The 27,435-nt window shown below is 41.8% G+C and overlaps 1 protein-coding gene across 2 annotated transcripts; it reads left to right on the forward strand.

Moving 5' to 3' along the window:
- The first annotated feature begins 812 nt into the window (after positions 1-812).
- Positions 813-27,162, forward strand: Cdk7 (cyclin dependent kinase 7). Of its 2 annotated transcripts, XM_075976184.1 has the most exons (12): positions 813-1,010; positions 1,248-1,307; positions 6,244-6,277; positions 7,538-7,605; positions 9,824-9,892; positions 13,205-13,315; positions 14,610-14,728; positions 15,884-15,983; positions 18,662-18,748; positions 19,165-19,314; positions 20,516-20,663; positions 21,745-27,162. In XM_075976184.1, exons 1-12 carry the CDS (start codon positions 945-947, stop codon positions 21,771-21,773), a joined length of 1,041 nt encoding a protein of 346 aa, XP_075832299.1. In that variant the 5' UTR covers positions 813-944; the 3' UTR covers positions 21,774-27,162. The 2 variants fall into 2 exon arrangements, with proteins under 2 accessions (XP_075832299.1, XP_075832300.1); XM_075976185.1 differs by lacking the exons at positions 813-1,010; positions 1,248-1,307; positions 6,244-6,277 and having other exon boundaries at positions 7,556-7,603; positions 21,745-21,944.
- The last annotated feature ends 273 nt before the right edge of the window (positions 27,163-27,435 follow it).

A 27,435-nucleotide genomic window follows, 5' to 3' on the forward strand; every position in this document is an offset into this window, starting at 1 on the left:
GGTTGAGTTCTTGGCACCCACATGGTGGCTCACAGCCATTTGTAACTCCAGTTCCTGGGGATCCAATGCCCTCTCCTCACCTTCGTGGGCACTGTGCACCTATGATACTCAGACACATGCAGGCAAAACACCATACACATAAAATAAAAATTAAAAGCAATGGCATTAAAACGTGTGATTCTTGGTTTAGAAGTAATTTTGGCTTCATTTGTTTTCTCGAGAGAGAAAAAGCTGAACAATGTGAAAATAAATTCTTAAATTCAGCAGAGAACTGAGGTCTCAGCAAAACCACCCTGCAAACGGGAGCGATATGAAGACAAAAATATGACTCAAACGGAAACCATTGCTGGAGCCAGTTATCTGGCAGACAGATAGGCTTGAAGCATAATCACAGCTGACAGTGTTACTATGTCTAAACGCTGTTTTTCTTAATTCATTAGTTTAGATTTTATAGAAGACAAAAGACATGTTCTATAACATAATGTTCAGCAGGGCTGGATTTTGCTTCCCTTGGCCTGTTCATAAATCAGCCTTTAAGAATTTGGCTCTCCTTAGAAGGAGGGGTTTGGTGTCCATAGCTACTGGGGCGACAGGACAACGGAAAGTAAAACCAGTGCGGGGCCAAGCCTTACACCCTAGCTAAACTCCCGAACTCAGAAACACCGTGTCGTAACGCTGACCTATCCTTGGAAGCGAAGCAAATCCAAGCTAAAACCAAACACAAAAACATTAACGAATTGACAGCTAGCTAAAAGACGTCGCTTCCGGCCTCGGTGCGCACGTGGCACCCCTCCTGGCCCCTACCAGCTTCCGTAGGGCCGGCCCCGCCCACAGAGGTTGAGTGCGCCCAGTGGACGGAAGTAGCTGTTGGGAGCTTTTAGACGCTTTAAATTCCTGCGGGGTGGCGGCCCTGGCTTTCTGCTGGAGTCAGGCTTCCCACTCGCATGGCTGTGGACGTGAAGTCTCGAGCGAAGCGCTATGAGAAGCTGGACTTCCTCGGGGAGGGACAGGTGAGGAGGTCCTTCTCACGCTGGCACAGCCCGGCCATCGCGGGCTCTCTTTCGGGGAGGGTGGCCTGACTGGTGCCCCGTCGCAGCCTCCCGGGCCTCCCTCCCTTCTGGACTAGAGGCCGTCCGGCCGCCTAGCAAGCCGCTGCGAGAACGCTCCGGATCCTGGGTTTAAAAAAGGGGTAGGGGAGGGGACCCAGAACCAACCACGTAAAGACCTCTCACTGCCTTCCTTTCTAGTTTGCTACGGTCTATAAGGCCAGAGATAAGAACACCAACCAGATTGTCGCCATTAAGAAAGTGAGTTACCTTTTACGTCGTTGTCTCTCTGGTCTTTGTGTCTTGCTTGCCACGTAGCCCTCGCTGGCTCTGTTTAGACCCGGCTGGCCTAGAACTGCTGTAGCCTTCCGCTTCTCTGCCGTGCGAGTGCTGGGTTCGTAGGCGTGCTCCAGCACGCCAGGCAACTCTTACAGAATACTTGTGCACGATCAGTTGATTGGCGTGACCAGTTGTCTTTGAGACAGTCTTGCTATGTAGTCCAGGTTGGTCTCCAGCTCGAGGAAATCCTCCTGCCTCTGCCTCCCGAGTGCCGGGATTGCAGGTATTTACGTTTTGCTCTGTTTTAAGACGCACCATCACGCTCTGATGGTGGGAGTTGCCCGCCTTCTAGAGACAATTAGGGTCTGTGTTTCAAAGTGGAACTCGAGCTGAACCAGTTTTTGGTCAAACGATATAAACCAGAACTTTTTGCTCCATAAAAGTTGGTCGTTGTTGGCCAAGGAGGCAGGTACTGCCATCTCCTCAGTTCTTTGGATGCCATGGTCTTTCCAGGCCACAGGTGGTTGGTTATAGCTATGTTATCTGTGCACAAAGGTTTTCATCGGCATTAACAACGTGGATGTGGTACCCTTTCTAAAATGATTGAAGTGACTCTTAAACTTAAATTCATTGAGAACGCTTCAAATTCATTGAGAACGCTTCTGACATAGCTTCCTGCACGCCAGACGCTTCGACTTACTTTTCTTCCCCCAGTTTCAGACAGCCTGTAGAATAGGTCAAAGTGTCCTTGTTTCACCCTGAGGGGCGTGAGTTAGATGACTTCAAGATCACACAGCTAATAGTTGCTGAGGCTAGGACTAGAGCTGTCCGATGCTCTTTCTCACACGACCGAACTCCGTGGCCATCTCAGGACCACTCTGTTTTTCCTCACATGACTCAGGGCCTGTTGGTGTCGTTGACCTCCATATTCTGTTTTCCTCCTTTATACGTTCATTACTCCCTTGAAGTGTGAATGACCAGGCTTCCCTCTTCCAGCCTCCCAGGTCCTCTTTGTCACTTGTTTTTTTGTTTTTGTTTTTTGAGACAGGGTTTCTCTGTGGCTTTGGAACCTCTCCTGGAACTAGCTCTTGTAGACCAGGCTGGCCTCGAACTCACAGAGATCCCCCTGCCTCTGCCTCCCGAGTGCTGGGATTAAAGGTCTGTGCTGCAGCCAAGGGACTTGTTTCGCCTTTTTAAAAGCCCTTATGACCAGCCTCAAAAGTTACTATGTAACTCCTGCCTCTATCTCTTGTTCTAGGTATCCTATGTCATTATAAAATGTTTCTTCCTTAAAGGTGACTTTAATACTTATTTTATTTCAAATAATTCATTTTTGTGGTTTTAAAAGTTACTAATAAGCAAAGGCTTTTAACATACTATATTATCTCTTGTTTTGTTTTTTTAGTTTCTTTAACTTTCCATTGATATTTATCTCCTGAACTGTTGTAATATGGAGCGGTGGGGCTGCGTCCCCAGCACCCCGGCTGCCTGGCTAGCTTATGTCCCGAAATAACAACACACAAACTGTATTCATTTAAACACTGCTTGGCCCATTTCTATCTAGCCTCTTCTAGGCTAATTCTCACATATTAATTTAGCCCATTTCTAATCATCTGTGTTGCACCCCAAGGTGCGCTTACCGGGAAGATTCTAGCCTATGTCCATCCTAGGTCGGAGTTGAATCGCGTCTGCCGGGAGAGCGGAGCATGGCGTCTCTGTCTGAGGTGTCTTACCTCACTTCCTCTTCCTCCCAGCATTCTGTTCTGTTTACTCCACCCACCTATGTTCTAAGCTATGAGCCCAAGCAGTTTGTTTATTACTTAACCAATGAAATCAACAGATTGATATATGACACTCCCACATCACTGAACATTTGGCTGGTTTGAGGGTCTTCCCTCAAACTTAGACATCATTTGTACTTTCTTCTGTGAACATTGAGGGTTTGGTGCTGTGACCCTTCCTTTTTCAACCCTCATAACTTCTACTCATGTTCATTTGCTGACAACCTTTTTTGATTTTACAAAAAAAAAAAAGACTCATTAAACTGCTTTTACTATGACTTGGACTTCTTCAAATAAAAATACCGCTGGTGTGACTTAACAGTGAAGGGCACTGGCTGTTCTTATAGAAGACCCAAGTTCCCAGGACTCATGTGGTGGCTAACAACTGTCCGATACTCCAGTTCCAGGAGATCCAACATCTGCTTCTGTCCTCAGCAGGCACAGAGCATGCATGTGGTCCACAGATATGCATGCAGGCAATACCCATGCACATAAAATGAATATTTAAAAAATTACATGAAATTGCCATGTTTTTTTCTGTTTCTTAGCTTACTTAGCCAGTTTGCCCTGTTGATGGCTTTGCGTTGCTGTGTGAGTATGTCTCCTAGGTATTTGTGGTATGTGCAGGTGTTTTTCAAGTCTGCCCCTGCATGCCACAGTAGGACATCTGACTTCCTCCACTGTTCTTTGTCTTGATTGCCTTTGAAACAAGGGCTCTCAATAAAGCCTGATGCTTGCAATTTTGGTTTGTCTAGCAAGACAGACTGGATGATTGGCTGGCTCACCAGCAAGCCCTCTGAATCTTCTGTTCCAGTCTCCCCGTGGTGGGACTTCAGGCACACATAGTCATGATTGGCCTTTTACATAGATGCCGAGGGTTGGAATTCACATCCTCATGCTTGCAGAACCAGTGTTCCCCACCGAACCATCTCCCCAGGACTCCTCTCCCCCTTAAACTTTTATTTATATGTATGCATGTGTGCCTCCATGAGCGTGTATGCAGGTTGAACCCAGGGCCTTGAGCATTCTAGGCAAGTGCTTTGTCATTGAGCCACATTCCTAGCCTATATTACTGATTTTTGCTTCTGAATGTTTAAGTATTTTGTGTATGTATGGTATCTCGGGGTGAGAGCCATGCTGCTATGTTAGAGGACAGTTTGTGTAAGTGTATGAGGGGGATGGAGTGAAGTCTTGGAGTTGTTTAAAAATTTTAGCTGATTTAAGCATAGCAGAATACTAATCACTTCAATCTTGGTGATAAAGGACTTCATGAGATAATTCTTAGTTGTTGGTTTCATGGGGTTTTTTTTGTTCTTGTTTTTTGTTTGTTTGTTTTTGAGATAGAGTTTGTCTGTGTAACCCTGTCTTAGAACTTCCTCTGCAGTCCAGGCTGGCCTCTAACTCACAGAGGTCCACCTGCTGAGATTAAAGGTGTATGCCACTGCCACCCAGTTTGAGATTATTCTATTTTTATTGTGTGTCTATTTGAGTTCTTCCCCATATAAATTTTATAATCAGTTTGTCAGTGCCCTCTGTCTTACATTTTGTGCTGTGATATGTGGCCTGCTTTTAAATAGAAGGTTCTCTTTGTAGTATACATTAGCAGCTTTTTTCTAAAGGAAGTATACGTGTTTTCCAGAGGTCATTTTTCAGTGATTGACAACTGTTGTATAAAGTACTTAGGAGCAGAATGCTCTTTGACCTGGTTACTGCTTTGTATGAGACTAAACTTCTTAGCATAGTGAGCTATGCTTAGTCAATGTTAACTGTTTCTTACATCTGTTACATTTTATGAGTTTGTTTTGTAAAAAACATTGGATTATTGGACATATTACCAACTATATGTGTTATTTTCTGTTCATGCCATTTTTTTCTCCCAAGTATACTAAATTGAAGTAATTTTGGAGAAATAAAGTAGCATACCCTCTGTTGCTGGTCTCTATTTAACTTGAAAAGATAAAAGGATATCTGGATGTAGTAATTAACACGTATAAGCGTAGTATTCAGAGGCTAAGATGAGGATTTGAAAGTTAGGGCCAACCTGGACTATGTATAGCAAGAGCCTTTCTCAAAAACAAAGCAAAATAAACAAAAACTTAAATAAAAAGGGGGAGCCAGGCGGTGGAGGTGCATCATGCAAACTTTAGTCCCTTTAATCTCCCCAAAAGCACTCAAGGCAGAGGCAGGCAGATCAATGTGAATTTGAGGCTAACCTGACCTACAGAGTGAGGTCCAGGACAGCCAGGGCTATACAGAGAAACCCTGTCTCAAAAAAACAAAGAAGGTGGGAGCATAAAGGAATCAGTTATTGTTTGTGTGTGTGTTTACATGTACCACAGCATGTTTTATGGTACATGTCAGAGAACAGCTTGTGGTAATTCTTCGCTTCCACATTGTGGGTCCAGAGGTTTAACATTAAATTGTACAGTTAGCAGATGAGCCTGTTGTTTGCATGTGTAGTTCAGAAGGTTAAAGTATATGCTTGATTCATTTTGGTCCTGCTGTGCTGGAGCTCCAACTCTGCCTTCCACTGTCATGACTCACTCTGTTCCTGGGCAATACTTTCAGCCTTTGAATTCCCAGTTGTTCTCATGATCTACCTTATCGCTACAATTTTTTTTAAGACAGGGTCTAAAACTCAGGATGTAAACCTGACTTTACTCAAATTCTAACTCAGGAGATCTGCTGCTTTGTTTCATGAGTGCTAGGATTAAAGGAATGCCCATCAGTCTAGCTGTTTCGACCCATTTGAAGCAGAATCTTGCTCTGTAGCCCAGGCTCTGCCTCCCAAGTATTGAGACGACAGGTGTGCACCACCGTGGCCGTCCTGCTTGTACATAAGTTGTTGTGCATGTAGATTATATATTAACACATTGCGAGTTTTTGTTTAGTTTTATTTTAAAATTTTTGTTGTTGTATGTGCATCAGTGCTTCACTTCTGTGTCTGTCTGTGCACCACTTGTACAAGGTCAGAAGTGGGCATTAGATCCCAGTGGAGCTGGCGGTTGTAAGCTGTGTGTGGTTGCTGGAAATTGAACCTGGGTCCTTTGGAAGCATTCAGTGTTCTCAACCCCTGCACCACCTCCATCCTCCGCACATTGTTAATGTGTTTTGGTTTCCCCCACTTTCTCTCCCAGATCAAACTTGGACACAGATCAGAAGCTAAAGATGGTAAGTATTACATATAATTTGACCAAATAGGAGATGCATTTATTCTGATCTGAGGAGATGAGGAAAATGCCAGTGAGAGCTGACAAATAATTCTATAGCATTATTACAGTGTCTCTAATACAGTGGTTCTCAACCTGTGGGTCTCGACCCCTTTGGAGGTCAAACATCTCTTTCACAGTGCTGGTATGTCAGATATCTTGTATATCATATATTCACATTATGATTCATAACAGTAGCCAAAATTATAGTTAAGAAGTAGCAATAGCAATAATTTTATGGTTGAGGTCACTACAACATGAACTGTATTAAAACATTACGAAGGTTGAGACCACTGGTCTCGAGTAAAGACAAGCCTGATAGAAACAACGTTCAAGCCATGCGATAGTGGCAGATCTGAGTTCGAGGACAGGCTCCGAAGCTATAGAGAAACCCTGTCTCAAAGCCGAAAAAAGAAAAACAAACAACATAAAAGCATTGGAAGGATTCAAATCATGTAAATTAAATGGAGGGCAGTAAGGTTGTTGGGCCCTTGAGTGGATGTCCTCCGTGCTGGTTTTGGTGTTGTAACCTTTTGTATTTCTGGTTTTGTTTTGTTTTGTTTTTTGAGACAGGGTTTCTCTGTCGCTTTGGAGCCTGTCCTGGAACTAGCTCTTGTAGACCAGGCTGGTCTCGAACTCACAGAGATCCGCCTGCCTCTGCCTCCCGAGTGCTGGGATTAAATCCGCCCAGTGCATTTCTGGTTTTCTAATTGCTTTGAAAAATTGAAGGATACATCTTCACAGAACACAAAGTTTCTATAAATTGGACACATTAGGGAAAGATTTACTTCTTATTCCAAAGCCTTTTAGAGTGTCAGGCCCAGTGTAGCAGATAATAGTTACTATGAAAAAGTCCTCATCTGTGGTCATTTGTATTGAAAAAAAGGTGTCCTTAGTGCCATTTTGCTATTAGCACACAGAGTCTTCCTCTAATGTTTGTTGGACAGGAGAGAAGATTTATCACGTCTGTTGCATGTCTGTAATGTAAGGATTTTCAGAATGATGTGCTGTAGAAATAAGTACTTCACCATTTTTCATAGACGATGTTAAGTCACTTTAAAACAATGTGAGAAAAAGAACTTACACAAATAGTAAAAATTATTTGTTTTTTTTTTTTATGTGTGAAATGTTTATTTCCTGAAATGGCCTTTTCTAAAAAACACATTTGTTAAAGGTTCGAGATTTGAGAATCATTGTTCATTTTTGCATTCTTTTTCCATAGGTATAAATAGAACAGCCTTAAGAGAGATAAAACTGTTACAGGAGCTCAGTCATCCCAATATAATTGGTGTGAGTATGATCTAAGTTGTTTGCTTTTGGGATCCTCCATATTCTGAATATGGTGAATGTTGATCAGAGGCTCAGCAAGATGAGTTAATGTAGCTGAGCCTTGAAAGTTGGTCAGCTTGAAATTTATTTTCTTTATTTTTTGGTTTTTCAAGATAGGGTTTCTTGTGCAACATTCCTGAATGTTCTGGAACTTGCTTTGTAAACCAGGCTGGCCTCAAACTCACTGAGACCAAACTGTCTCTGCCTCCCGATACTGGGCTTAATTAAGCCTTTAAAGGTGTGCACCCCCACCGCCTGACTTGAAATGTATCTTCTGTCCCACTTTTGCTGTGAGTAGTATCATTAGCATTATGCATGATGATGCGTTGAGTCAGGTGTTGCCATACAGGCTAATTTCGTCAGAAATTATTTTGAGTCCTAGAGAGCTGTAGGCACAGGGTTAAAAGTAGCAGCTTGCATTCAGATACAGAACCTTTCTTTTTGTCTGCATGAGGGCTGGAATATGTTCTTTCGATTTTTGCCAGCTAGCCAATTGAAGGCATTTATGGTGCCTGCAGTAAGTAGTACCTGCAGTGGGCAGTCACACATTCAGTGGATGACAGATGAGCTTTAGAAGAGACTCTTTTTCTTGTTTTGTTTGGTGGCCTTTTGTGTAGTGTTGCCTTGAACTCATAGACGCAGGTGATCTTGCCTTCCAAGTAATTGGTGTTGTGGGGTATCCACCAGAGAAGACAACTCAGGCTTGGGTTCAAGCCAATAGAGTTAATAAGTTAATGAGTCTTATTAACTGGCTGGCAGCTACACTGACTGGAATCCAGTGTAGCACCAAGCATTTCTCAAAGTGAGCTTTTATACACAAAAAGCATATTCTGGGTTGACATTCTTCAGTTAATAAGAACAGTTAGCCAGAATCGGAGCTATAGAAGCCAAAAAGAAGCAAGGTTAGTACGTTTTCCCAGAACTATGGACTTTGATGGATTAGGTCTTTGTTTTCATTTGGCAGGTGGTACTATCTACACACTGAGTTTTATGACCTGAATGGTTTTCCCATAATGGAGTCTGTTGTGCTAAGGTGTGGGACCCTGTTACAGTCAGTTGCTGTAATTACTGTACTGGAACTACAAGTGTGTATCACTTTGCCTGACAAGAATTTTCTTAAGCATTTTGCTTAGAATTTTATTTATTTATTCATTTATTTGGCTTTTATCTTCTTTTGTTTGAGACAGGGTTTTTCTGTGTAGCTCTGCCTGTCCTGGAACTCACTCTGTAGCCTCTGCCTACTGAGTGCTGGGATTAAAGGTGTGCATCACCATGACAAGGCAGAGACTCTCCTTCAAAACCAGAGCTCGGTGATTTGGGTGGTTTTGTTAGTTAACTTGCTCTGGGAAACCCTTTTTCCCTTCTAAGGCTGGAATTGCAGGCACACCTTTCCTACCTGGAGTTTACATGGTTTCTGAATCTGAACTCTGGTCCAGTTTTATGTATGTGACAAGGCTATAACTGCTGAGCCCTATCCCCAATCCCAGAAAATTTTTTTCAACTAGAAACTAAGGTGAAAATTTCTCTTCTTGTTTGGTTTGGTTTGGTTTGATTTGGTTTGGTTTTTGAGACAGTATTTTTCTGTGTAGCCTGTCCTGGAATGCTCTCTGTAGACCATGCTGGTCATGAACTCAGAAATCTACCTGCCTCTACCTTTAGTGCTGGGATTAAAGGCGTGTGCCACCACCATCAGGGCTGTGGAATTTTGATTTATTTTTTTATTCTAATACTTGGGGGTTTAGGGAGAGGAGTTTTTAAGTTTTTAGTGAGTTTGTTAAGTAAGATTTAATATTTTTGTGCCTGAGAAAACTAACTCCTGTCAAAAAATGGGGCGAATGTTAATAAAAGACTTTCATGTTTACAGGAAATTACCAGCAGTTTAAAATTTTAAGTCAGGCAGTGCACATTTGTATTATAATTACTGAGAGATAGTGGCAGAGGAAGGCAGGTTGTGAGTTCAGGCCAGTCTGGACCACATAGCAGGCTCTAGGTCAGCTTGAGTTACATAGTGATATCTGGTCTCAACCTTTTCTGTTAGAGCATCTGCCAGTACTGTGGGGCAGGGTGGGAGAGGAAGCAAACAAATAATTCTTAAAAAAAGTTTTCATCAACACTAAATTCCAACATTAATACAGAATAACAATATAATTGCTTTGTTTTACTTTGCTTTGCTTTGCAGCTCCTTGATGCATTTGGACATAAATCTAACATTAGCCTTGTCTTTGATTTCATGGAAACTGACCTGGAGGTAAGATTAGGGTTCCTAGAGACTTTCCCCATGTAGTGAGAGTGGAACCTGTGTGTTTGTTTTGTTTTAATAGGATACTGACCCACAAAAAATGGCTCTCTTGCAGAAGTCAAAAAGACCTCTGATTTCTTTACATTTAGCTGTACTTCTAGTATTAAGTACAGAGATTTAGATTTTTTTAAAGTCTCATGCTTTTCATTAATTGAATCTCAGAAAAACTGACAACTCAAGGATTTAAAACAACTAGAATTTTCATACATTGCTGGTTTGATTGCAACAGTTTTGTGTGTGTGTGTGCTGTAATATATATTACTTATATATAATTGTATATAATATGTAATATAGTGTATATAATAAGTAATATATAATGTATATAATAAGTAATATAGTAACTTTTGAAAATAAGACAGTTTGTTCTAAAATTAAAGTCACATTTACTATCATATCAAAGGTAAAAGGGATTTTTTATAACACAGTATCAAATAATAAAAGGAATTTGCTAAGTATATAGGCTGGTGACAATGCTATATCTTATAGGTCCTAGCATCAATACCACTAATTTACCAATATTATGTATAATAACATTAGTAAAATTGCAGTCATTAGTAATAATGTAATCTATCAACCATTGTTTGCTATTTATCCAAGAAAAAAACATTGCTAGCAAAGAAATCACTTGGTGTATGGGTGTTCATTAAAATTGGAAACAGCTAAAATGTACTTCATCTAGTGGATATTTAAGCAGATTCGTCACCCATATAAGAAAATATTGCCCAGTAATAAAAGGAACCAATACGTCTTACAATAAACTAGCAGAGCTTACAGATAATCATTGGATTCGGTTCTCTTTTCCTCTCTGTTGCCATCAGTCATGAGCTTACATTTCACTCTATTTTCCCAGCCAATTCCAAGCTTGGTAGTCTTAGTCTAATTACCCTGGTAAGGAAATGCTTGACTCCCTTTGATTCTGCTGTAAGTACTTGGGTTTCTGGTTTTTTGTTTGTTTTATTTTGTTTTGTGGAGCTCTGGCTGTCCTGGAGCTTGCTCTACAGCGCAGGCTGACTTCAAACTCAGAGATTGGCCTGCCTGTGCCTCCTGAGCACTGAGACTAAAGGTGTGCACCACAACCAACGGGCATTATTTGGGTTTCTTGAATGATATTAAGTTTTAGGTCATAGGTCATATATCTGTTCTTAAGCATCCTGTCTCTTGGCAAAGTTGCTATAGTGAGGAGGTCTCAGGTAGAGGTTAGATCGGTCTTACTTTTACCATGTGACCTGAGCTGGGATGAAGTGATTTCCCAAAGCAATACTAAATGCACTTGTCAGAAGGTACGAACAAAGCCTACAGACATTCAATACTTTTGTAAAAATTTTTATTTGTTGTTTTTAATTGAGCTATACATTTTTTTCCTACTCCCCTACCTTCTTTTCCTCTTCTCTCCGCTCCCCCTGCCTCCCACACACCTAGTTTACTCAGGAGATTTTGTCTTTTTTCGCCTTTCTAGGTGGATCTGCTTGCCTCTGCCTCCCAAGTGCTGGAATTAAAGACATGTGCCACCACAGCCCAGCAGAGAATATCTTGTTTTCTCTGTCTGTGTTGATTGAAAGCTTTGTTGGATATAGTATTCTGTACTGGCATCCGTGGTCTCTTAATGTCTGTATAACACCTGACCAGGACCTTCTGGCTTTCATTGTTTCCATCAAGAAGTCAGCTGTAATTCTGATAGGTCTGCCTTTATATGTTACTTGGCCTTTTTCTTTAATATTTTCTTTATTCTGTATGTTTAGTGTTTTGATTATTATGTGACAAGGGTACTTCCTTTTTTGGTAAGGTCTATTTGGTGTTCTGTAAGCTTCTTTTTAAAATTTATTTATTTTTTTATTTATTTGCATACCCAATCTCCCTCCACTCCCACCCCCACCCCCGTCCTTTTCCTCCCCTTTCCCCACCCTACTTCCCATCCTCTCCTGAGAGGTTAAGGCCTCCCCTGGGAAGTTCCCTGAATTTTTGTTGGCATATCCTTCTTTAGGCTGGGAAGGTTTTCTCCTATGATTTTGCTGGGTATATTTTCTGTACCTTTGAGCTGGACTTCTCCTTCTTCTATCCCTATTATTCTTAGGTTTAGTTTTTTCATGGTATCCCAGATATCCTGGATGTTTTGTGTTAAGAATTTATTGGATTTAACTTTCTTCGATTAATCTATTTCCTCTCTCATATCTTCTATGCCTGAGATTATCTCTTCCATCTCTTGTATTCTGTCGTTTATGCTTGCATCTGTAGTTCCTGATTATTTACTGAGATTTTCCTTTTCCAGATTGCTCTTGGTTTTTTTTTTTTTTTATTGCCTCTATTTCAGTTTTCTAGTCTTGAACCATTTCTTTCACCTGTTTGATTGCTTTTTCTTGGTCTTGATTTCTTTAAGGAATTTGTTGATTTCTTCCAATATTTTGGTTGCCTTTTTGTAGACCAGGCTGGCCTCGAACTCTAGGTGCCTATGGCCCCAAGGCTCAGGTGATTATTCCTCCTAGCATTGGTGAGGCTGAGGCTCCAGTGGTCAGATAGTTTCTGGAGGCCACTGCTGTTGTCACGCCTGCTGCGTTGCTGCTCACGCTTCCCCTGCCAGTAGCCTGGCCCAGCCTGCCCACCATGCTACTGCTCACTTTTCTGTTTTCCTCTTAAAGATTTATTTATGTATTATAAATTTTAAAATTATAAATATAATATTAATTTATTTTATATGCATTGGTGTTTTACCTGCATGTATGTCTGTGAGGATGTCAGATCCTCTGGAACTGGAGTTACAGATAGTTGCAAGCTGCCATATTGGTGCTAGGAATTGAACCCGGCTCCTGGAAGAGAGCTCTTAACCAGTGAGCTCTCTTGCCAGCCCTGATATTTGATACTAGTAATCCAGAGTTGTAGTGTGCACAGTATTGCTTTCTCCTGAAAATGATGATGCTTTTTAACCTGCTAATTTTGGAAATTCGTGTGATATCTTCTAAAGGGAAGTTGGATAACCTCTCATAGAAGTACATGTGTATGAGCCGGGCATGGTGGCATGCCTTTAATCCTAGCACTGGGGAGGCAGAGGCAGTCAAATCTCTTTGAGTTTAAGGCCAGCCTGGTCTACAGAGCGAGTGCCAGGACTGGTTCCAAAGCTACACAGAGAACCCCTGTCTCAACAAGCCATAAACAAACAAACAAACAAAAGAAATACATGTGTATGGGTACATTCTGTGTATTTTTTTATTTGTTAGAGTTCGTTTGGAATAATGGAACATACTTGTGTGTTGCCTGTCTACTTTATAGGTTATAATAAAGGACAGTAGTCTTGTGTTGACACCATCCCACATTAAAGCCTACATGTTGATGACTCTTCAGGGGTTAGAATATTTACATCAGCATTGGATTCTACACAGGGTAAGATTTTAAGTAATGCTCCATCCGTCCATCCATCCACCCATGAGAAGTCTTGATTTGTATTCAAGGATGGCCTGGGGTTTTTCATGTAGCCCAGGTTGGCCTCAAATTCTTGATTCTTCTGATTTCAACTCCTCATTTCTGGGCTTGTAGGTGTGTTTTACTACACCTGACTTTTAATGTTGCTGCTTAAGTTTAATTAAACTTTATGTCATTGGTTAGTTCAGGTTTTTATTTTATGTATTTGAATGCATGTGTTTATGTGTGTGAGTGCAGGTGCATAAGTGAAGAAGGGTATGTGTCAGTTCTCGCCAGCCACTCTGTGGATCCTGAGAATAAAATTTAGATCATTAAGTTTACTGCAGATGGCTCTACCTGCTGAACCACATTGCCAGCTCAGTTGGTGGTTTTTGTTTTGAAGATGGGGTCTTCCCCTTTAGCCAAAAGTCTTAGTTAGGGTTTCTGTTGTTGTGAAAAGACACCATGACCACAGCAACTGTTAGAAGGAAACCTTTTTTTCAGGGCAGGGTTTCTCTGTAGCTATGGTGCCTGTCCTGGAATGAGTTCTTGTATAACAGGCTGGCCTCGAACTCACAGAGATCCGCCTGCCTCTGCCTCCAGAGTGCTGGGATTAAAGGCTTGTGCTAGGACCGCCAGACTATAAGGGAAAACATTTAATTGAAGGTGGTTCACTTACAGTTTCAGAGGTTCAGACCATTATCATCATGGCGGGTGACATGGCAGTGTACAGAATGACATGGCGGTCTGTGTGTTACACTGAGGGAATTGTGAACGAAAGAGACCTCAGAGCCCTCAGAGCACAGTGACACTCTTCCTCCAGCAAAGCCAGACCTCCTACTAGTGCCACACCCTTTGGGGGCCAGTTACATTCAAACCACCACCCCCGGGCTGTCTGTGTATTCATTATCCTTTGTCTTCACTTTCCTACCAGTCTGTGCCAGTATGCCTAGTTTTCTTGTTTTAAAGTTAAGCTAACAGGAGCTGAGGCCATAGCTTAGTTAGTAAACAAATCCTAACATATATGAAGTCCTATATTCCAATCTTCAACATCACATTTGCTCCATACACTGCAGTCCAGCACTTGGGAGTAAAGGTAGAAGCATCAGAAAGTCAAGTTTGCCCTTTTTCATTACCTAGTGAATTCAAAGCCAGCCTGGGCTACGTAAGACTCTGAATCAAATAAATTAATACATAAGGTACGTAGTTAGGTAAGCTAGTTAAATGTATCATTATGTTATTTTCCTCTAATCCTACTTGATTTTGTTTGATACAGGATTTGAAACCAAACAACTTGTTGTTGGATGAGAATGGAGTTCTGAAACTGGCAGATTTTGGCCTGGCCAAGTCATTTGGGAGTCCCAATAGGGCTTACACGCATCAGGTTGTGACCAGGTGAGAACGCCTTAAGAAATTGAGAGTTTAGGTGTTAGGCTAGTTATCACAACTGAGCATCAGCTAACTTCTCTGAAATACCTTTGCAGAACTCGGGAGTGAGTCCCTGTTGGTGTTGTCTGAAATCCAGCCCTTCTTATATTAAGTCTAATATAAGTAAAACACAAAGCCACAGTAAAAACACAAAGCTCTTTCAGAAAGAATCTAATTAACTCAGTCTTCAGATATATTTTTGATGAGATAGCGATTAACTTAACTATACTTTGAATCTCCGAATAACTCTTTTCACTCAGAAAAATTCTAAGTGGGGCATGGTGTCAAGCTCCTTTAATTTCAACATTGGGAGGCAGAACCAAATTGGTGAGGTGGAACCAAAATAATAATAATAATAATAATAATAAAAGAGTTAGGGGGTCAGACATGGTGTCTCACTTGAAATCCCAACACTTCTAAATGCAGAGGCAGGAAGATCAAAACTTCTAGGTATGGGCTAGAGAGGAGTTCTCTCCAGTTAAGAGCACAGCTGTTCTTCCAGAGGTCCTGAGTTCCATTCCCAGAAACCACAGGGTTTCTCAACAACTTTCTATAGTGGGATCTGATGGCGCTCTTCTGGCATAAAGTTATACATACAGATACATAAAATAGTCAATAAATCTTAATTCAGGGTTTGCCTTAATTAGTGATCTTGAGACCGGACTAAACTGCTTAAGATCCTGTTTTCAAAAAAATAAAAAACAAGAAATTTAAGAAAGAATGAGACAAGGATTTGATGCATTTGGATTTTAGAAAAGTTATATGCTAGCATATTAATGGGAAAAGTGTAGTAGAAAATAAATTTTGGATAGAATTTCAGGAATAGTATTCTTGAGACCTGGCAAGGCAGGGTGCTTCAGGACTCATGGTGAGTGGTTCGTTCTAAAAATATGCAAGGATAGTTTATCTTTTAACAATTCGCCTTAGCTGGACAGTGACGGTGCACGCCTTTAACCCCAGCACTCGGGAGGCCGAGACAGGCAGATCTCTGTGAGTTTGAGGCCAGCCTGGTCTACATACTGAGTTCAGGACATCAGAGCTTCTTAGTGAGACCCTGTCCAAAAAAAAAACATTAGCCTTAGTAGTTGGATTCTCGTATGATATTATTTCATTCTTTCCTAGATGGTACCGGGCCCCTGAATTACTGTTTGGAGCTAGGATGTATGGTGTGGGTGTGGACATGTGGGCTGTTGGCTGTATATTAGCAGAATTGCTTCTAAGGGTAAGTCCTAAATTCATGTACACGCTTAAGTACGGTTGATAAAATTCTCATAATTTTTTAGGAATTATCTTTTCATCATAATCCTACAACAAGAAATTGATAAGCAAAGTCAGTTTGTTAAAAGTTAGTTTCAACAGTTACTATAGTCCTAGGATGTGGGAGAGTGAGGCAGGAGGGTCAAAGTGAGCCCAAGACTAGATTGAGTTGCATGGTAAAATTCTGTCTCACAAAACAAAGCCTCAGCGACTTGGGAGGAATCATGGTCATTTTCACATTGCTATGACAAAATACCTGACAAATAACATTAAGGAAGGGTGGCTTTGTTTAGGTTCACAGCCTGAGAGTATAGTCCATCATGGCAGAGAAGTCATGGCAACGGAAGAGAGGTAAATGCTCGTATCTACTCCCTTTTATTTAATCCTGGATCCCTGACCCTGACCTCTTTAATGAACACAATTTACAAATGTAAGCATCGTAGCTGGGTTGGGACAGTATCATGGCAGTCTGGAGCCAAGGAATAACAACAGAATCATCATAAATACAGTTAACAGCCCTGCTCCAGGGAAAGGTTTCCCCATTGCAAATGTAACAACTCTGCTCTGGCTGAGAAAGGTTGGGTTTCCCATGGAAGTTGTTAACAGCTCTGCTCCACTAGGGGAAAGTTTCCCCAGTACTCTCCACTTCACACAATCACAACAAACCTCACCAAAAACCAAAAAAAAAAAAAAGAAGACAAATCTCTGAGCATAAGGGAAAACACCCTGACTTGGCCCCAGGACCAGGGCTTGAAATCCCACCAATCCCAAGCCACTCTGGGAAGCCTCCCCAAACTAAGAAACCTCATATAAACTCTGAACTCTGTTCAGTTTGCTGCTGTTTCTTACCCTAGAGGCTGTCACCCTCCTGAATTCTGCCTTCCCAGTGAATCTCTTGAGCGAGGTTTTTGGTTTTTCGAAACAGGGTTTCTCTGTGTTACAGTCTTGGCTGTCCTGGAACTAGCTCTGTAGACCAGGCTGGCCTCAAACTCACAGAGATCCACCTGCCTCTGCTTCCTGAGTGCTGGGATTAAAGGTGTGCACCACTACCGCCTGACTAAGGTTTGTTTTCTTGGTGATTGTACATTCCACCAGGCTGACAAGATTAACCATTACAGAGGCTGGTAAAATAACTCAGTTGATAAAATGTTTTCTGCACAAGCTTGAGACATTTTTGAATTCTTCCTACTAGAGCTTCTACAAACTCTGGACCCGTTAGAAAACAAACTGTTGATTGGGGGGGAAGGTGTGAGAAGGTAGAGAATCAATGGCATAGACAGCAGGAGTCAGGTAAAACAAAAAGCAGACTTGTTTATTCAGCAATGGGGAGAGCTTTATATACCCTCCTCCCCACACCCAGACTGCATTCGACCCAGTGATATTGCATGGTCACTCCCCCTCATTGGCTAGGCACGATCAGGACCTCTGACAGCACCTGTTGCTAGGCCCTCAGGTAGACTCCAGGTGGGCTCATCTCTCGGCCTGGTAGGCCTTATCTTCCTACAAGTCACACGTTAATTTGTTCAGGAACATTTAAAAATAGAAAGTGTGGTGGCTTACACTGTGATTCCAGCACCTGGGAGGCTGAGGCAGGAAAAATTACCTTGAGTTTGAAGTTGGCCTGTGTTACAGAGTGAGACTGTTCCACCCAGTCCCTCACTCACCACTGTAGTGGGATGACGACAGTGAAAAGTTGGCTAATAAGTACTTGAACTAATCCTAAGAGTATCAGATGTAAGCAACAGTCACTATTGCCCACCACTGAAATCATCCAGGGAAGAATTCCAGGGCTTGACTCTAGACACTGCTCAAAGGCATGGCCGAGGATTAGATGGCCGCAAAGTTGCTTTGAGTCTCTTCTGGTAACTTCCAAACTCAGCTTTTTGGGCGCTAGACTGATGACTCGGCACTGAAGAGGACCCGAGATCCAGCACCTGGTTCACGGTAGCTCTCAATTTCATACCCTCGTCTACCCTCTGAGGGTGCTAGGCATGAACATGGTACACAGATGTACATGCATTTGTTCATAATAGGAAATAATAAAATTTAAAAATCTGCTGTGTGGAGTGTGTTGGAAATCTGCTCTAGGGCGCCGAGGGAAGCGCTTCAAACTGTGTGTAGTGCATGATGCGAAATTACCAAAGAATCAATAAAGAATTGATGTATGTACCTGCTAGAAACTGCCCAGATTTGCTTTTTACAGAGAGGGCAGAAGGTGAGTTTGGAGCTGAAAAGCAATAAACCGATAATGGAAGTCAGTGCTTTTAACAGCTGTTTTAGCTCTTTCCAGCCCTATTGACGTAAGTGTTTAATTGTTGCAGAGTTAGGCATTTTGGTTTGGTTTTGTTGTTGTTACTGTTGTTTGTTTGTTTGTTTTAAATTTATTTATTGATGTATTTTATTTTATATGAGTGCTCTATTATGACAGAAGAGGGCATCAGATTCCCTTACAGATGGTTGGGAGCCACCATGTGGTTGCTGGGAATTGAACTCAGGACCTCTGGAAGAGCAGCCAGTGCTCTTAACTACCCACTGAGCCATCTCTCCAGCCCTAAGTTTAATTTTTTTATTACAACATTTTATAGCATTTTTCATGTAATCATTCTCAATAACAGCCTTGAAATGTCTATTTCTTACTTTTAGGTTCCTTTTTTGCCTGGAGATTCAGACCTTGATCAGCTAACGAGAATATTTGAAACCTTGGGTACACCAACTGAAGAGCAGTGGCCGGTAAGCCGTTCTGTGTTCTCTGAAGGTGGTCATGCTCTGCAAGGTGTGTTTGCTGCGCAGGTGTGCAGCTACATAGCTAGTGCTGAAGTGCCAAAGGACCAAGGCCTTCTCCATGCTGGATAAGTACTCTGTCACTGAACTAATTTACAAAGTATCCTCATAGGTGGCCATGGTGGCATTTAATTATAATCAAGAGCTGTGGTGATGTTTTGTTTATGACCTAACAAATAAAGCTAAGCCACTAGTTAGCCATAGGGGCTAGGCAGTGGTGGCACACACATTTAATCCGAGCACTCGGTTGACACAGGCAGACAGATCCCTCTTTTTTCTTATGTTTTGCTTTTTTGTTTTGTTTCTTTGTTTCATTTCTGTCTCTAAATGCTTTACTTAAGTTTGAACTGTAAATTTTCTTTCAGGACATGTGTAGTCTTCCAGATTATGTGACTTTTAAGAGTTTCCCTGGGATCCCACTGCAACACATCTTCATTGCAGCAGGAGACGACTTGCTCGATCTCATCCAAGGCTTGTTCCTGTTTAATCCGTGTGCTAGAATCACAGCTTCACAGGTACTTATATTAGGAAACTAAGGATCATCTTGGCAGCATTAATAAAACAAAATTCAAATGTCTAAGATTTTCTAATAGCCTTTAAATATCAAGAAGATTTATATCGCATGGGGGTGTATGTATTTGTTCCCTTTCCCCAAGTTATAAACACTTTCCAGGCTGATATTAAATTTTACATGTAAGAATTTATGCTTGCCTAAGGTGTGTATGTGTGTTCACTCAAACTGTTGTATTTCAGATGAGCATATTTTTTTGTTTGTTTTCGAAACCGTGTCTCTGTGTAGCTCTGACTATCCTAGAACTAGCTCTGTAGACCAGGCTGACCCGAACTCACAGAGATCTGCCTTCCTCTGCCTTCTGAGTGTTGGAATTAAAGGTGTGTGCCACTACTGCCCACCAACTTTTTTGTTTTGAAAGAGAAGAATAAGAAGATGGGTGGGTCCAGAGGAACTGGGAGGAGTTGGGAAAGGGGAAAGAAAATGATCAAAATACATTATACTCTTAGAAAAGTCCTGATCTCGCCTCAGCCTCCCAACTACAGGCATGTGGCACCATGCTCTGACTCTGGGAGACATACCCAGAGTGATTAAACTACAGTGGCTGTTGGATAGTCCTAGTATATTATAAATAGGCATTAACTGACAAACTTGTCATTTGAGAGGAAACTACTTTTATAAAGTTTGTAAATGCTGCAATATTATAGTCTAGTGGTTAATAGAAACCTTGGATAAGTCTAAGTGAATTTTCACCCATTTGCAGTGGATTATTGTATTTGTAGTTCATAGATTCCAGTACAGTCTATGCTGTTAGAAATATGAGAAGGGAGTGAGCCCCCCTCCTGCAGTAACAGCACCAGCCAGTTGTAGGATGCTGATGTTTATCTGTAGTAGTTATAACCACATTCTTGATACTGATTCTTTGCTTTGGGACATGGGGTATTACATACTATTTTTAATGCTATCAACAATTTGGGGCTATATTTTCCTACATGCAGCACAAACATTGAAGCATTACTTTCGAGCTGGGCATGGTGCTGCATGCCTGCCACCCAACACTCAGAACAAGCAGGAGGAGTGCTACAAGTGGGCGGCCAGCCTGGGCTAATGCCAGGTTTCATACCAGCCAGTGCTTTGCAGTTAGGCCTCGGCTAAAATAAAACAAAAGAGATGGACCTTACATTGGGTTTATTTTCTTTGAAAAGGCATTGAAGACTAAGTATTTCAGTAATCGTCCAGGGCCAACACCTGGATGCCAGCTTCCAAGACCAAACTGTCCAGCGGAAGCCCTAAAGGAACAGCCAAATCCAGCCATGGCAACGAAACGAAAAAGAACAGAGGCCTTAGAACAAGGTAAAGATCCCCATTGGTAACCAACAAACAAACAAATGAAAGAAGTGACATCAGAAAGCACTAAATAGCTCGTGTATAGCTAGTGACTGGAAGCCAGTTAAGAAAATGGAGCCGTGAGCTGTTTAAACCCTCAACTGAGGATCCTTCAGGTCCTTTTGAGTAGACCTCAGTTGTGAGAGCTCTCCATGGGTGCCTTCTTACCCTCACCGCTCCCCTCATAATAAGCTTTTGTGTGGCTGTCTGTGACTCTGCCATCTGTGGAGACCGGAAGAGGCTTCAGATGCCAAAGCTGGCATTGCAGGAAGTGCACATGCACACTCCAGGGACCAAATCTGGGCTCCCCGCTCTGGACGACCGCGCAACTTTCTAGCCCTGGCACACACACCCATTGTGTCCCCCTTTTGTATTTTTGTTTTGTTTTGCTTTTTTTGTTTGTTTGTTTGGCACGAAGCCTCTCACTATGTATCTCTGACTGGTTTGCTGGCCTTATATTTACAAGATCCACCTCCCTCTGCCTCTTGAGTGCTAGGACTAAATGTATCTTCAGCACACCCAGCTTTTTCTTTTTTTCTTTTCTTTTTTTTTTCTTTTTTTGATGGGGTATGTGTGTGTCTGTGTCTCTGTCCCAGATCTCTGTAGTAGACCAGGCTGGCCTCAAACTCACAGAGATCTGCCTGCTTCTACTTTCCAAGTGCTGGGATAAAAGGCTTATGCCACCAATGCCCGGATAATTTTTTTTTTGACTTTGTTATTTTTTTTTAATTTAATTTATTTTTATGCATATGGGTATTTTATTTGCATGTATGTCTCTGTACCACATGTGTGCAGTACCTGTGAAGAACAGAAGAGGGCATCGGATCCCTGGAACTGGCAGTACTGGTGGCTTTGAGCTGCTGTGTGGCTGTTGGCAGTTGGACCCGGGTTCTCTGAGAGAGCAGTGAGTGCTCTTAAGAGCTGAGCCAGTTCTCCAGCCTTTGTCCCGCAGTTCCTAAGTGTACTGTGTTAATGTTTAACAGGTGTTGTCAGTCAGCTAATGGCATTGGAATGCAGTGCCTGAACAACCTTTTTGTTTTCCTTTCAGGAATATTGCCCAAGAAGCTAATTTTTTAGTTACAGCCAACAATGGACAGTGTTTCACTGCTGAAAGAAATAATCCAAAAGGCAAATAATAGAAAAAAATAGGGAACATTAAATGCTGTAGAAGAGAACTTGTAAATATTCTACACATGTAAAAATATGTAAAAGTATGGTTATTTTTATTAAATGTATTTTAAAATAAAATATTTGTGATTTATGATTAACATACAGAAATAAATCTAGTTCTCTGAAATGTAATTCATAGTGCTTTAGGAGATCCTTAATATATAATGCTGGTCGTTCTGCAGCTCTGGATGATATACCACCTCAAGTTCATTAGGAGTAGTATTTAAAACAGAAAAATACTGTTTAACAGTTTTGCTGATACTAACCACTACCCAGACTAAGTAGACCTGAGAAGATAAAACTGACACCTCCCTTAATACTCTTCCACTTGGAACTCACTGTGATCCTCCTGCCTCAGGTCTTAAATTGTTTTGGTTATTCTGGCATGACCAGCCTTCTTAATACGTTCTATTCCATTCCTTTTTACCGTCCCAAAGGAAACAGCTTTGGGGAAATTTGTGTTTATCATTCCATGGTTTTATATTGTTCCCTTCAGAGAACTCTGTCTCCCCTGTTAGCTTTGATCCTAGCGGGTGAAGGGGGTAGATCTCAGAGTTCCAGGCCAGCAAGGGCTACATATAACATTCTCAAATAACAAAAACCTACTACATCTCATGCTATTGGTTTGTTTTTTACTTAGAACCTTCCTTTCCATATTAATGGATATGAATCTAGTTACCATATAATAATGTATTGTAAATAATGCTATTTACCTGTGCTTTGTTTACAGACTGTTATTTTTCTATTGCTGATAAAATTTATCCTAAAAATAACATGAATGGTGAAGCATAGTGGCTTATCCCTTAATTCTCAGGAGGCAGAGGCAGGTGGATCTCTGAGTTCAAGGCCGGCTGGTCAATAGAGTGAGTTTAGTTAGGGGTAGCTTAGTGTAGAGAGTTTTCCCAGCATATATGAGCCCCTGATTTAAGTACCTGGCACTGTTAAAATAAATGACACAAATCTAGGGGTAATAGTTCCTAGGTGAGATAACTAGCTAGCATGCTTCAAGTTCCTTAAGCATTTCAACAAGGCTAAAACATAGTGTTGGCCACTTTAGCTTTTTTTTTTCTAAGTTATTATGTGCATGGTGCTTTGTCTACATGTATGTCTATGTAATGTGTGCATTCCTGGTGCCTCTGGAGGCCAGAAAATAGCATTAGATTTTCTGGAACTGGAACTGTGTGTAGTTGTAAGCCACCATGAGGGTGCTGGAAATCAAACGCAGGTCCTCTAGAAGAGCAAGCAGCCAGTGCCGAATTACTGAGTCATTTCTCCAGCCCCATACGAACTTCACGTATGGAAGGTTTGGGAGAGCAAAGCTTCACTCTTGTTCTGCATTTTCCTTGAGTCCCATTGGGGGTTCAAAAAATAAGACTGATATGCCAGGCAGTGGTGGCACATGCCTCTAATTCCAGCACTCAGGAGGCAGAAGCAGGCAGATCTCTGTGAGGTCATTTTCAGTCTGGTCTACAGAGAGAGTTCCAGGACAGATTCCAAACCCTGTCTCAAAATCAAAACAAAAATAAATAGATTGATATAAACTTCATAGAAGAACTGTACAAATTTATTATTTAATGTAAGTATACACAGGGACTAAATTTGGCTGCTCATAAGTGTTTGGCACAAGAGCCTCCCAAAGACATAGAGAACAAGTCAGGAGTCGGCTTCATATCTGGGTGTGGTGGGCAGAGGCAGGTAGGTCTCCCTGGTTTCCTGATGTCCATAGTGAGTTCTCAGTCAGCCTCAGGTCATCATGAGACCCTGTCTCAGAGATGACAGAGTCTGCTACTTATATATTATATCAGAAAAGAGTAGTAACGAAAAAGTGCTAAGTCAGAATGGCTTAGTCCAGAGTAGTTAGCTTGAGAGGGAATTGGCCAGGAAAATAAGGATTAACAGGGCTAGTTATACAAATTCATGAGCTTTTTCATCCTTGATGCTGAAGATGCATCTTTTCACGGGAGAATTTCATCTCTTGCTTTTATTTACTTATTTTTTAAGCTTATGTGGATGGGTGCTTTGCTTGTTTGTGTATCTCTTGGAATTGGCGTTAACATAGTTGATTTTTCTCATGGGCTGCTGTTGATAAAATTCCTTCTGTTGAGATAGAAACAATGCCTACCCCCTCTTACCGTCCACAGACAGCCCATTGAGCTTAGTTAGGCTTACTCACAGAGCAGTGGGGGAGCCACAGCAGAAAGCCTGCACCCAACATGGATGTGACTCCCTGTGGCCGCATAAATGGGGACCCTCCCATACGCCCCAAGACCTATGTTATGTGCGGTTAGGGCAGAATCGTGAGTGACTGATAGGAACTGGTAGCTGCATACTCACTTGAAGGTCACATGACCCTCCCCAACCCCCCTTCTTCCAAGAGGGAAAGTGTACAGTCAAGCCCAGCTAGACTTGTGAAGATGTCGGCAGACTGGTGTAGAGAATAGTTCTGTACTGGATAGCAGCTACTGGAGAAAAACTGGTTTATAAAAAATAATAAAAGAAGGGGTGGGAGGCTGGGCTCAGGATAGGCGAGCTTGCTGGAGTCAAGTTCCCAACCCTGACACAGGGCATCTCTGTTACTTTTCACTCTAGCTCCAGGGAATCTGCTGCCCTCTTCTGGCCTCCTGTGGATCTGCACTCACATGCCCCACACATGAAAATAAACTTTTTTATTTTTGAGGCAAGGTTTCAGGTAATCAGGGCCTACCTGGCCCTTAACTAGGTATTAGAGACCTGCCTACTTCTGTCTTCAGAGTTCTGGGATTAAAGGTGTACACCACCATGCCTGGCCCAAAATAAATCTTTAAAAGAAAAAAAAAAAAAAGAGTTCCTGACTTGTTACCTGTATAAAGATAAATTTACATATGACTTTAATTTTATTTTTAAATCTTTTCATGCCAGTACCAGGAGCACATGTGCAATTTATCTAATGTGCATACTTATTTATGAGGTCATAAAAATGTATGCATTTCTGTTAATGTGGACATTGTCCTGTTTCTGTGTAGTTTGATAATTTGTTGCATCCACACCAGACAGAATTATGCCTTCAAAGAGTTTGGAAGAAAAAAGTGATTTTTTAAAAAAATCCCTTTAGCACTTCTCTTCCTATGGTTGAATTTCACAGCATGTCTTGCACGTATTGATTATATCATTATCCCTTTTATAGCCTTTCAGACATCAAGTTGTCCAATCCATGAAGTATATTTTATTAAAGACTGAAAATAGCAGAAACAAGGTCAGAATAGTTTAGCTTCCAAACCACTGAGTCGGTTGACAGCTACAACAAAAATGTAAATCTATCCTTAGTGAAGCGTGGGCAGTTGATGGCAGTGGAGCACACAGCTAAATCTGAGATAATAGTGCCAAAGGAACCTTAAATGTGTCTTACCAGATTTTGTATTGTACACTTAAAGGTATGGTTGGCCTGTGTTGCCCAGGCTGCCCTAGAACTCATGATCCTCCTGGCTGTTTCCTAGGAGCTGGGATTACAGGTACAGCCACCATGCCCAGCTTCTTCCCTGCTGGGTTTAGGGGGCTGCTCTGTGCAAGTATGTGGTCCTTTGTATTGTTATACTAAGCCACTGTTTTTAATTTTTTTGTTAAACTTACGTATGTGTGCATATTCATGCATGCACACATGCTACAGAACATGTATGGTGGCCAGAGGACAGCTTGCAGGCATTGGTTCTCTTTCACTATGTAGTTCAGAGGGACCAAACTCAGGTTGTCATGCTTGACAGCAAGCTGAGCCATCCCACTGCAGACTTAGGTTTTAATGCCTTTTGGTTTGAAACAGGGGCTCTACAATATATAGCCCAAAGTGGCCTCAAACTCTGCCTCCCAAGTGGGATTACAGGCATGCGCTACCACGCCAGGCTACTAATGGGCTTCTGTATTGCTTAGAGCCTTGATAACCATTTAAGATACCTGTGCTAGCCTTAACACACCTGCATGTACTCCTGCCTGTCTGCAGGGTAAGATCCTAGCTGGATCACATACAAGCTTTGCAGATTTTTAACCTTTAAAAAAAAAAAACTTATAAAACATATATGCCTTTTTGTTTATAATTATTTTTCCTTCATTTGTAGATTTTTTTCTAGCAGAGCAATGTAGAGGTTATACAGTGTTCCTGTTTCATGCCCTCCACCCTGTTATGTACTTCCTATCGGAGAAATTGTGTGACTTTTCTGTGTTGTGCACTTGTGTTTGATGTGTTGGTACGAGTGTCTCCCTGAATACGTGTCACCGCCCACTTGAGGAGCTGCTCTGTGAAGGCTGTAGGTGTACTTCACTGTTCCCACAGCCCCACAGATGGCGTGGATGTGCCTTACTGCTCTGTGCTTGCCGCCATGGGCGGACAAGGATGTGACCTCATCCCATGTTTCCACTGTGCAAGCACAAGCCCGACCTTTGTGGGACCCGTTATTTAAATCCGAATTGAATGAGTGTGAAATAGTCACTCTCTGCTGAAGTAGACGTACATAAGTTAGTGAGCAAGACTGTTACCAAGTCCTTCTGAGTGGAGGTTTTATTTTGTTTGTTTTGGGACAGAGACACGCAGTGTAGTCCAGGCTGCTCTTGACAATCCTCCCTCAGTCTCCCAAGTGCTGGGGTCATAGGCATTAAGTCACCCCAGTTTTGTCATCCCTCAGTAGTTCCCTATCCATGATAGCACACTGCTGGGTCAGAGTCATGTGATGACTATACTTTCCCTTTACCTGTCTAACACGTCTGTCCGTGACTTCAGGTAAGATTACCGCATCCACAGTCTAAATGGACCAGAAACGTCGTAGTCACTCTTAGACTGTATCATGAGATACGCTGTCCACTGGGGAGGAGGCGGCTAAAGTATTCTCTTTAATATTCAGTGTTTCATAATGAAGAAGTCTGTTACATTTCGCTCGGCAGGACACGTGCTGAGAAAAGCAGTTAGGGGATTTTGCCATTTTCCAGCTTGTACAGTCCAGCATCACTGGGCTGTGTCGTCTAATGGAGCCACTGCTGTGTGTGGCCTGTTGACCACAGTGTGGATATATAGTATATAACTTAGTAACCTAAGAGTTGACGTGTTCATACCATTTTCCAGTGATTTCAATAACTTGATGTCCAACTCTTTTAAAAACACATGGCAGGCAGGTGGGCAATGGTGGCGCACGCCTTTAATCCAGGCACACAGGAGGCAGAGGCACGCAGATCTCTGTGAGTTCCAGAACAGCCTGCTCTACAAAGTGAGTTCTAGGACACACAGAGCACACAGAGAAACCCTGTCTCAAAAAAAAAAAACAAGACCAAAACAAAACATGGCAGGCAGAAGCATAAACGTAGCCTTTATCATGGCTCAGGCAACTTCAGCTGAGACCTTTTCTGGGCCCATCATGTCACTTCCAGGACAGAATGAGAGAGCTGCTGAGGTAAATGTCAGCTTTGGCTACAGAATGTCTCTACTGACCGAAAAACTGCACTGAAAGGAACTAGCGATTAGTATGAAAATAGCGCTAAAATCCCACCATAACGTTACTGACGAGAATGAGACAATCATTTCAAAATTTGGAATGGTAGGTAAAAATTTCTG

The sequence above is a fragment of the Microtus pennsylvanicus genome, chromosome 6 (assembly GCF_037038515.1).
Source record: "Microtus pennsylvanicus isolate mMicPen1 chromosome 6, mMicPen1.hap1, whole genome shotgun sequence".
In the NCBI taxonomy this organism is placed as follows: Eukaryota; Metazoa; Chordata; class Mammalia; order Rodentia; family Cricetidae; genus Microtus; species Microtus pennsylvanicus.